Source organism: Choloepus didactylus, chromosome 4 (assembly GCF_015220235.1).
Source record: "Choloepus didactylus isolate mChoDid1 chromosome 4, mChoDid1.pri, whole genome shotgun sequence".
NCBI lineage: Eukaryota > Metazoa > Chordata > Mammalia > Pilosa > Megalonychidae > Choloepus > Choloepus didactylus.
The window spans coordinates 128,621,615-128,633,686 of record NC_051310.1 but is presented as its reverse complement, the minus strand read 5'-3'; the positions used below and the strand labels follow the sequence as shown (position 1 = coordinate 128,633,686).

Below are 12,072 nucleotides of genomic sequence, written 5' to 3'. Positions count from 1 at the left end.
TTTGAACTGCCTGGTGATCAGCACAATAATATTGTGAAATGATTTTCACAAGGCAGGGACAGGATTTGAGTGGGTCAAAAATATTCTGGCATTTCTTTGAAGATCATTCTTATTCAAATTGATCTATATTATTGCATACAACTCCAATTCTATTGCTAGAAATATGATGCAGCAAACTGTTCCGTTAAGTAGTATGAGGCTATACTGAGTATAGAGTAAATATCCCTGCCAGTGGGAAAAGGACTGATTGCGAAACAGCTGATGATCCCTCATCTGCTTTTTCACAGAATCTAGGGAAGTGGAGAAGGGTTTGTAAGAACTTTCAAGGTCGTTCAGGGGCTCTTCCAATAGTGCTGAAACTGGTGTCTACAGTTCCCTTTAGCTCCTCTAGCCCAAGCACAAAAGGTGGGGAAATGGAGCGAGAAGCAAGACTCCAAACCCATTGCCCCTGCACCCTGCTGTAGTAGGTACTGCTACTGAATCTGATTTAGTTAACCTGCCTCCATGAACAAAATACAGGATGGAGGAAAAGTAGAGGCCCAGGTGCAAAACTTGAGCAGAAGGTGAAATGCGATTAGTAAGAAAGGTCCTGAGGCAACTGAACTGCCTTGGCTTCACCATGTATGTTTGCACTAAGGAATGTAATCACATAAATCAGGCAGGGCAATGGCCAAGATCTATCTGGGATCAGAGAAGAACAAAAAGGAGGGATAATGGGACTGTACCACTGTATTCAGCTTCTCAAAGTCAAGTGCTCCACCAGAGACCAAGAGTGTCAATAAAAGCTCACAATTCATCATTTAGGGACAATGCAACAGAATTAAATTTGTACCTAACTGACAGTTGTGTAAAATTTGAAAACCTACCAGGTAGGATATTATAAACTGAACTTATAAAAACAATAACCTATACTTACTCTTTATCTGATTTTGCTTTAGGAACTCTCCTATTCAAATTCCTGGCCTATTCCTACTTATCCTATTTTAGACTGAATCTCTAACATTTCCACTGATTTTTGACATGAGACATAGATGATTTGATCATCTTTTAAATTACCTGTGAAAGTTCAGATCTTTTCACTCACCAGTTTGTTGATGAAATCTCAGGAACTGGTAGGAGAATTCCTGAGACCTTGTGCCTATTTTACTACCATCACTATATCACCTACTGTTTCGCAAAATGCTTACAAAATGAGGCCCGTCCCTGATCATGTCAACTGGAAGGGGAAAAGGTGGGGCAAGAATAGATGATGAACAAACATTTTGGGAAATGCTATTCTTAATATAACAAAAATGCCAGGAAACAGCCTAGCAAACATACCTTTATCATTTCTGTGCGTTGGCATTCAGGATCACGACCAGCCATTGGTAATATTCTAATCTTCTGTGTCTTTGAACATCTATCAGCAAGTGACAGAGTCATCTTTCTATGTGTGGCACTGTCTGTAGAGTGGGGTCTGTCAGGAAATGGGAAAAAAACGTCTTTTTGGTAAAAATTTGTTTACCAAATATAATTGTCAGCAGTTATATCAACATCACAGAAACAAGTGACCATTTCATATTCGTAAGAATAGGCATGGCCACTAAACTGAATATACTAGGTGAGCGCCTCTGAACTTTCTTCATTTTTTGGCTTATTGAGACATTCTTATCTCACAAATAAAGTGAAAAACAGAAGGCTTTGTAGAGCATAATTGCCTTCCACAAGCAGTAAATGGATAGATTCAAGCAGCATTTACTGAATACCATGTGCCAGGCACTGTGCTTTGTGTTTTACATGTTATTTGACATCATTGCCACATCTACCCTGTGAGGTAATTATTATCTGCATTTTATAGATTAGGAAACTGAGGCTAAGAGAGGTTGAGAAATTTGTACAAGGTCACACAAGTGACATGGGATTCAAAGACTATGCTCTTGCCCATAACAATTCTCAAAAAGCTTAATCCTAATCAAAAATATTATGCCCCCTAAAGATAAGCATTAAGCAAGGAGGATGGTCTGCTTAGAATCAAGAAAAGAAAAACATGAATATTTCACTGTAATCTCTACACAATCTCAAGAAGGGGAATGCCCTCACCAACTGACCTGAGTGTTCCATTTCAGTCTGGAGGATATATCCCTGCAGTTGTATTAGATTCAGTAGCCTAAGGCAATGGCATGAACCCAGCTTTTCACAACCAACTCCTTTCCTTTCCTCTGACAGCATGCACACCAACAATTTTTAGCTATTAATTAATTTCCCAGATCAGTTCTGCTAAAAAGAAAGAACAACTGACCAGCAGAGACAAGTATTCCAGGACTCTAAGCAGATAAGGTAATCACTGGAATTAGATTGACATTCTACTTTACGTAACAGTGTCTTGTAAATTTGGTTAACATGGTCTAATTTCCCAAGAAACAGATAAAATAACCTTGATAAACTTCATAAAATAACCTTTGAACCTTCAGAACTGAGAACCAAATTTTGGTCACTGATGCACTACGCTGTGAGGTTACGTCACTCAGGAGAGAGTCAGGCTTTTTGGACAATATCTATATTTTGCTCCTTTTACCTTAACAAATAATACATGACAAGAATAGTTACCTGAAGGTGAGTTTGGTTTTAAAGACAGCTTGTCCCTGTAGACCAGTACCTTGTCTTATAAAAAGATGATTGTGATCACCTTGCAGCGGAGCTTTGTAAACATCAAACACTTCATTGCCTAAATGCAGTGACATGCTGAAAACAAGAAATACTTGACATATTAAAATCATAAAGCTTTCATTCTACCATTTTTGCTTCACATAAAATGTGACTGAACTGCTGATTCCTCTCCTTACAAAGAATTCAGACAGAAAGAAAAGAAAAATGGCATGCTGTGAAAAATGGACTGACTACATACAAGTACCCAATGCTAGGACATTTACCCAGCCTCTACTACTTTCCCCATGAAAGAGAGTTTTTCAAAAACATCAACTTTTAGTGCTGTAGCCAAAGAGGATGGTCACATTTTAGGCCCACTTTTTTTTTTTTCTTTTTTTTTTTTTTATCTTCATTTTATTCACATACCACACAGTCATACAAAACAAATTGTACTTTCGATTGTTTACAGTACCATTACATAGTTGTACATTCATCACCTAAATCAATCCCTGACACCTTCATTAGCACACACACAAAAATAACAAGAATAATAATTAGAGTGAAAAAGAGCAATTGAAGTAAAAAAGAACACTGGGTACCTTTGTCTGTTTGTTTCCTTCCCCTATTTTTCTACTCATCCATCCATAAACTAGACAAAGTGGAGTGTGGTCCTTATGGCTTTCCCAATGCCATTGTCACCCCTCATAAGCTACATTTTTATACAACTGTCTTCGAGATTCATGGGTTCTGGGTTGTAGTTTGATAGTTTCAGGTATCCACCACCAGCTACCCCAATTCTTTAGAACCTAAAAAGGGTTGTCTAAAGTGTGCGTAAGAGTGCCCACCAGAGTGACCTCTCGGCTCCTTTTGGAATCTCTCTGCCACTGAAGCTTATTTCATTTTTAGGCCCACTTTTAATGTCTCCCACCAGAAGGAATGACCTCAATTCAATTTCCTATTTATTTTTCTAAGGTTTTCTATGCAATGCCAGAGGCTAGAAAACAGAAATTCTTCCATAAGAAGTGGCCCAAAAATAAGGTCCTACTCCAAACACTTGATCCCTCTTGGCTAAATTCTGGGTATTTCAATAGTCTTCAGACATTTTGTGCGTACCTTCCATCTGACCACTTGACTATTCGAGCATTGCTTTCCTTAATTTCACCTCCTTCTTCATCCCGGCGTATCCTCCATCTTATAGTATTTTCTACCTGTTTGAAAACACAAATGCATCAGAAAACTGTAGTTTGATGCTTTTCTTTTCTCAAGAGACTCATAATCATAAAACAAGCAAAAGTACACGGTGATACAAAAAGAGACAACACTGGAACCCTCTTGCTTCAATCACCTAGAGATGTTGTATAAATCAACAGCAGCAAAACAAATGCTTAGGGAATTTATGAGCAACTAGTGCCAGAGTCATAGAAGGAGCTGAAAGCCAGAGCATATGAGCAGACTGTAAGACACAGTAAGAGCTACAATGTATAGGAAATAAACCATGGATCCATATGAAACAGCAGCTTAAAACTGGGATCCATATATAAAGCAGGTTCTCTGGCAGAGCTAAAAACTCTTACTCTCCACATATGAGTAAGGGGAAAAGAGTAACCTGTGAAAATTAAAACCCAGGTCTGAGCAAGTTTGGAGTGCAGCTTTATCTTACAAGCATGGTGGCAAACTCCAAGCCATGACATTAGTGGAGTGGCAGAAGCTCATCCAGAACAACTGTGGAAAAATGCTGCAATAACCCAAACCACACTGGATTCCCACAGAAAAAAATAAGCCTCATTTAAGGTGAGTTGACAAGTAAAAAATTATGAAACACAAGATAATAAGCCATAAGTGACAGCTTGCAAACAAAACAGACAAGGAGACTAGCTCCCTAAGAACCCTGAATAGGTGGAAAATCTAACAGAAATTATAATAAATGCTACACTTAAAAGTATTGAAGAGGTAAAGGAAAGTAGAAAAACTGTAAGGAAAAAGCAAGATATTATCAAAGCACCAGCCAGGTTTGAAAAACATTCAAGAGTTTCCAGAAATGAAAAACATTGTAATTGAAATTAAAAACTCAGTGGACTTCCAGCAAAATATGGCACATTGAATGTATGCCATTTATCACTGCCACATCCTGGAAATCCACTAAAATGACAGTAAAGAATAAAAAAGTGATACACTCAAGAATAAAAAGAACGAGCATGAAGAATGCAGCAGAGAGAAGTCAACGTTTTGAAAACTGATAGGTCTAAGACCATGCTTCCTCATGCCTATTTCCCCATCATAAACCCTCAAAATAGCTGCTCCCACTACCATTTAGATTTTTTGGATCTCCACTCTGTTAGCTGAGACTGACTTTGCAACTGAGTCCTAATGGTTCTCTTCCAGTCTTTCCCTTTCCTTCTTTATTCCTCACTAAGTAAACAAACAACTAAAAATCCAGCTAATTAAAGAAATCAGTAACATTCATGAATTAAATATGATACCACAACATTGGGTCTGAGATCTATTTCAAAATAGTCTAAGGAAGGGGGATAAGGAACATAGATGAAACAAGACTGCCCATGGGTTGAAAGCTATTGAAATGGGTGATGGGTACGTGAGAATTCATCATACTATTCTCACTGTATTTTTATATGCTTAAAATTCTCCTTTTAAAGAATTAAAAAAGAAAACAAAAAATCTATCACAAATCCTGTCTTCCCTCCCCTACACAATAGGTTAACTATATACATAAAAATGCAAATGTATGTGGGCTATTATTAACTCAAAAGCCATTCTGAAAAATGTTTCCTATTATACAAGGAGATTCAAACAATAACAATGCTATGATGGGATACACCGTTAGTCTTCCCATATTGGGATGAAGGAACCATGAAAGTACTTCTAAAGAGAGAGGACCTCATAGAGATATAGAAACTGTACTTGGTTCCTTGTTCATTAAAAAATTACACCACCACCAATTGATTCTATATGAATTTTTAAGGAGACTTAAGATTGGCCAGCCTAGTCTTAAACATCACTCAAGAAATGAAGGGTCAAGGATTATTTTCCATCACAAACCAAGGTTTTCAAAGAAAGCAGTCCGTGCTAGAAGTGACATTTTGTACTTTAAAGTATCAAGGTTTTAGAGTGAAATCTTTATTTCTAATTTTTAGGTCATTAAAGTATTATCTGGCATCATATGGTCTGAAAATATAATAATCACTGATGTACATGACAGATGAAAGTAAGAAAAAGGAAAAATAGTCAAAAAATAAGGAGCTACCACATTAATTTACATAAATGATGAGCGATAATAAAAAGGAAGTGATAAAAGTAGGCAGGGTGAAAAAGGTTAAGGCCAGAGTCACTAAAATAGTCACAAGAAATTCATACTGTTCCAAGGAAATAATATTAACACATGGTTAACACATGGGTTAATGGCAGGGGTGAAAGGCAGCGAAAAACAAAAAACAGTCTAAGTTTTGATATTTCTGTGTTTTATGCTAATTTTTCTGTAAACCGACAACTTCTCTAATTTAAAAAAAGAAAAAAACAGTCTAAGAACTATAAACTATCAATTGTGTGACCATTGCCACAGTTTATCTCCACTTTCTCATTTGGTTTGAATTTCCATCCAGAAGAAGAAAAGTACTGAAATCTCCTGAAAAGCTCTGGAAGCCCATGTCTTTTGGATAGAAACTATAGGTTCTTTAGGTACTTGAATATATCTACTACACATTTAAGAGATGGTATTGCTAGAAATTTTAAAATTCAGCCCCTGAATTCTAAGAATGCTAGGCTGCCACTTCTTAACATTCTAGGACTATGTACAACATCCACTACAGTGGAAAATAAGGTACTTACAGAAAATTCTTCAGATTTAAGAATTGTAAATGCATAGCTCCAATTTCAGTATCATGGGTTTAGCTAAATCTGTTCCTTGGTACAACTCCAGCTCTAAAATGTCTGCTTAACCTACATCCTCTTTGTTCAAAGGGAGGTTAGATGCCTTCCATGCATAGAGGTAACCAGTTAGTACAAGGAATTAAAGAGAAGCATAATGGGAATTCAGTACAGTAAAAATCTCCTCTAACAATTAACAAGAACCATCAAAAGAACACACAAAAAGAGAGCCACATGGTGACAGTCTCCTTTTCTACATGATTTATTTATGCATAGATTAAAGAACCTGAATAATCTCCTCTTACAGAAAATTGTTAGTATATATGGAGATAGTCTTACATAACTAACCACAGAGGTACTTATTCTGAAGGAAGCACCTAACAATTTTAAGAAAGCATCAAAAAAGTGTAACAGTGAGAAAAGCATTAGAAAAGTAACACCTCTACAGAAAAAAAACCTATATATTTTCTTACCTAGAAATATTCTGAAAAGGCATACAGTTCACTTGTTGACAGAACAGTAAATATAAAGGATCATTTTCCAAAGTTCAAGTCTCAAGTTAGAATCTCCAAGTTTTACTTTATAAAAGAAAAAAAAGAAAGGAGTAAAGCATGCAATGGTACCTTTAATTTTAACCTGGTTCTACCTTCTTCGTCCAGCATTTCCTCATCTTCAAATTCATCTTCATAATACTGAGGATCAAAAGGCCTACAAATTGTTTATAAAATAAACTATTATATTTGATAAGGAATGTTATTACTGCTATAGAATACTATCTCTATTAATATATACCACTATATTGAAAACTCATTACATAAATAAAAATCATAATGGTAACCTATTTTCATGCTCAACTTCAAGGAAGTATTCAAATTATCGTTTTGTTTTTTTTTTCAAATTTGGTATTAAAACACATTGTTTGAAATAAAGTGCAAGCAAGGCTAAATATTCAAAATATTATTTATTCTTATGTTTAGCCTTCCAAAGAATGGGTCACATAAACCTTAGCATTCAACATCATTTTGCTTGGTGGAAAAAATGTAAATTGTACAAGTGCTTGACTGTTACTTAGTGACTAATACCCATCAACACTGTTTAGTTGTCCAAAACCATTAATTTTTCTAGATCCACCATGGCTGCTATGGTGGATGTTTGCAGTTTTTCTAGTAAATTTCCCTACTCTAAATTTCATCTTTTTCAGGGCCGCACTAGTCAAAAACACTTTAAAGACTTGAGACATCTGTTAATTAATAAGAAAGTATCAAACTGCTAAAAACAATTGCAAGCATTAAAAACCCATTCTTTTTCTACAACAGGATATGCTTGATTTATTTTTTCCAAGACACATTAGGAATTTTCCATTTTTGTGATGAGTCAAGTCATGTAAAATAAGAAAAATATTAACAATTCCACATATTTCTATTCAACATCAAGAAGAAAACTTTTAATTAATCCCCTTACCTGGGCTCTACACTGAGAAAGTTGGGCAGTTTAACAAAATACAAGTCATTTCCTAAATCAGTGTTTACTTTGGGTATTTCTACTTCTATTCTGGTCTCAGGAATTGGCTCTTCCTCCTGTTGATCCTGAGGTAATCCATTTTCATCCTAATAAAAGAATCACAAAATTTTAGAGCTTGAAGGGACCCTAGAAGTGGTCTAGCTCAACCTCTACATATTAATGACTTATTTAGGCAAAAAGCGTATTTATTCATCACTTTAGGGCTAAAGCAACACCAACTCCCAGACCTACCCACCCACACCCCCCAAAAAACTCATGAGAAACAAGATCAGTTTGGATGCATCAAGAAAATGTCTCCTTTGTGATAAATCCATCTTGCAGATATTCAGCAACAGAAGTGTGAAATTGATCAACACTTCAATATGAAGTAACTAACAATTAAAATTAGGAAAGATTATGAACACAGCACACATTTTTTGGTCACGAATAAGAGAACCATTTAAGTTAATTGTTCTCAAATCATATTTCCTTACAGTTTAGGCCCCAAGCCTTGGCACCAATATCATTCTGGGCAAACACTTCTACACCCTCTTTTAACCAAGCATTCCCTTCATAATTAAGAAAGTCGTATGTTCATTTATTTTTCACACTGACATTCAGTTATCAGCTTCCTCTTCTTGGCACAGGAGAGTTCCTCAGCCTTTGAAACTTTTTACCTACCCATGAATAAGGGGCCCAGTTCACATTAGTAATTTTACTTACAATAGGCTGCCCTGGGGTGGGTGGTTTATCTTCCCCATCACTCCCTGAAGATATATCATCTGCACCTCCAAATAGATCCATGGCTCCACTATTATCTTCAATGTAGAAGGCAAAATGCACAGTATTAATTTCTGTAACTAAGTTCTTCAAAGCCGATCTCTTCACCATATTCCCAAGGTTTCTGGACTAGGCACCAGGAAACCACCAGGAAACACAGCTCTGAACCTGGCTCTCAAAAGCCTGTCTATAATGTCTGTAGACAGGAAAGGATGCAAAACCAGTGAAAGGTAAAGTTGCACATGAGGCACTTCTTTCTCCCTTCATTTTCTGCATCCTTGTTCTTCTACTTACCTTTATTTCCCAGGAGCCCAAATGTCCTCCTACAGTCTAGATACTCAAAGTTAGGGCTTAAGATCTCCATATACGGGCCTACTTTCTACGTTAAGTGCCTTGAGTTTCAAAATTACAGGACCATGTCTTCTCTTGGACCAGAACATCAACCAAATAAAGGAAATACAACAACAATCTATATAAACCAATAAATCAAGGTGGGGTCTAGAGGGAGTAACAAGAAAGACAGGAGGGAGGTCAGAAAGTAGACTGCTTGAAGTTGAGATTACAGAAGGGCTACAATTATGGGAACTCTATGGTCTAAAATAAGACTATGAGAGTGAATTACTGAGACAGGGTGGAGGACAAGCTCACTGAAAAAGAAGAGGCAAGGAAGAAAATGTCAGGATACTCAGAAGTTCGTCTTTGTGATGAAATCACCAAATCTACAACCCCACACACCTACCCATACTACTTACCCCTTTCCCAAGTTACTCAACCCCCTTCCCAAGTTACTTTTTGTTTTTTTTCAGTTATCACCATCCAATATACTACATATTTAATTTACTTATCCTATTATTATTAGTCTCCTACCCTACCTCTACCTAACCATAATGTGAGTTCTACAAGGGGAGGATTTTTTTTTTAACATATTTTGATCATTGCTACACCCCCAGTGCCTAAAACACTACTAATACACAGTAGATACTCAATAAGTGTCTGTGAATAAAATGAAAGAATGAACGTATCTAATTCTCACAACAATCCCATAAGACAGTTAGCATCATCCCCCTTTTACAGATCAGAAACTGAAGTTTAAAGTAAGTAATCTGACCAAATCATAAAGTTGGAAAGTAGAGGGACAAAGATTCTAACTTAGATCATTTGATTCCAAAGTCTACGCATATGCATATAACTGCCAGTCATAGATCTAAAGCTCTTTAAATAAATCCCAGAACTTGCTGTTCTGTCCAACTCTCTTTTCCTCTCTAGTTGACCTTGTAACTGCGTGCTTTAGTTATAACATTACTTATGATATGCTACATAAACTGTTATACGTTTATGCCCAATTATTATTCAGCACAATAACCGCTATGTATAATCAAATTGTCAAAATTATTTTTGCTTTAACTTTTAAACTAACACCTTTATTGCATAGTGATTTGCATTTGTAAACATAATTGTGTATAGAGATAAATAAATACATCTCCTTCCATGCTTACAACAAATCTACTGTATAACAAACCTAACACTGGATTTTTTTTAACTCTGCATCTAACTCATAGCTCTAAAATTCAAGTTTTTCATCTTATATTAACCTGTTAAGAACAAGCTGCCCTGAGACTGCTATTATTCAAACTGAAGATGGACAGTGCCACCTCCACCCCAACCAGAGGCATAGCCCCCTAACAATGGATTCATTGAAACTACTATAAATGAAGAAGCAAATTATTCTACTCTGTGTGCACTCAAGAGCATCCACACTCCTTTCTGTGTGTCTTGAATTCTGGGGTAAATGTTCAGGGTTAGAAGTGTGCACTTCTAGTTAAAGGAAGACAAAGAAATGGAAATAAATACTTAATTGAGATTACTGGCAGATAGTAGAATTTGAAGTAATTTTTCCTTCTTTTTTGTGCTTTTCTGCATTTTCCAAAATTTCTACCACATACATGAATTACTTTTGTCATCAGATGTCGTCAAAAGAAATAATAACAGTACCTTTTGGCACCTCAGCATCACTATCTCCTTCTGAATCAGATGCAATTGCATTCGTACGTTTCATTCGTAAAACTTCATCTTCACTATCACTGCCTCGTGCAGATTCTATAAGGGCAGAATTAAAAGTTCTGCATCTCATCAGTCACATTACAGCTTTAGTGCTTTAAAAGCGATATCAGGTATAAGCAAACTGTGATACATACATACAATGGAACACTACTCAACAATAAATACAAATGAACTATTGATACCCTCCTTTTATAATAGTCTAAATGGCTATTATAAAAAGAGGGTAACAATTTGGATGAACCTCAAATGCCAGTCTGAAAAGGTTACATATAGTATGATTCTATTTCAATGACATGCTTGAAAAGACAATAATATAGAGACAGAACAAATCAGTGGTTGCCAGGGGAGAGGGGTTGGGGAAAGATGTAACTACAAAGGGATACCACAAGAGAGACTTTTAGGATGACAAAATGGTTCTGTATCCTGACTGTTGGTGGTTACACAAATCTACACATATTTTAAAATTAATAGCACTATACACATATACAACAAATGAACTTTACTGTGTTAATTTTAAAAATAAAATTTAAAAAAAGCAACATTTGTTTCTGTAAGCAGGAAAACTTGGAAGAAATGAGAAAAGAAGTATTGAAACTTATGATCAAATTTATATAACTCATTACAGAAGAAAAAGAGCTAAGAAAAGGAAATAGGTAGAAATATTGGAAAGGAAGAAGACACACATATCACAATTTCTGGATGGTTCAATTGTCTACCCAAAAACTATGAAAATCTACTGAACTGTTAAAGAACTATTAAGAGTGAAGCAGAATATATCTCAATAAAACTGTATTAAAAAAAAAAAAAAAAAGAGTGAAGCAGAGTGGCCAGCTACAAGATTTTCTCTGACGACTCACTTGCCTTGTGTTAGTCTGCTAGTATTTGCAAAGTAGTCTATAAACCCTAAAGATTCTGCTAACAATACAAACAACCCAACTCTGAAATAGTTATTGAATTCTTACTACAGTTCCACAGCCTACTCAGACCTGTATCCATCTCTGGAAATATTCCGAAGTCCTCTAACACTGCCGGAATGTGGTCTTGAATGCTATCCTGTGAGGGATGTGTTACTGGGGAAAACACTCCTCCCTATTTAAACCATCTAAAAAGATAGTATCAAAATGTAATTAACATAATCAGTCACCTAAAGAAATGAAGCAATTGAGATATTACTTCAGGAATACTCCCAACTTAATCAAAGTGGTTATTACATAATAAAAAGAA

At 35.9% G+C, this 12,072-nt stretch overlaps 1 protein-coding gene across 1 annotated transcript in view; it reads right to left on the bottom strand.

The window, feature by feature from the left end:
• The window catches only part of LOC119532008 (RNA polymerase-associated protein LEO1), a 54,720-nt gene that overhangs the window by 18,590 nt on the left and 24,058 nt on the right, over positions 1–12,072 (bottom strand). Inside the window, exons 3-9 of the mRNA XM_037833962.1 lie at positions 10,780–10,884; positions 8,731–8,825; positions 7,969–8,114; positions 7,131–7,215; positions 3,739–3,833; positions 2,587–2,721; positions 1,321–1,456 (exon numbers count right to left, since the gene is read on the bottom strand). Coding sequence (XP_037689890.1) covers positions 1,321–1,456; positions 2,587–2,721; positions 3,739–3,833; positions 7,131–7,215; positions 7,969–8,114; positions 8,731–8,825; positions 10,780–10,884 — 797 coding nt within the window. The remainder of the gene's footprint in view (positions 1–1,320; positions 1,457–2,586; positions 2,722–3,738; positions 3,834–7,130; positions 7,216–7,968; positions 8,115–8,730; positions 8,826–10,779; positions 10,885–12,072) is intronic.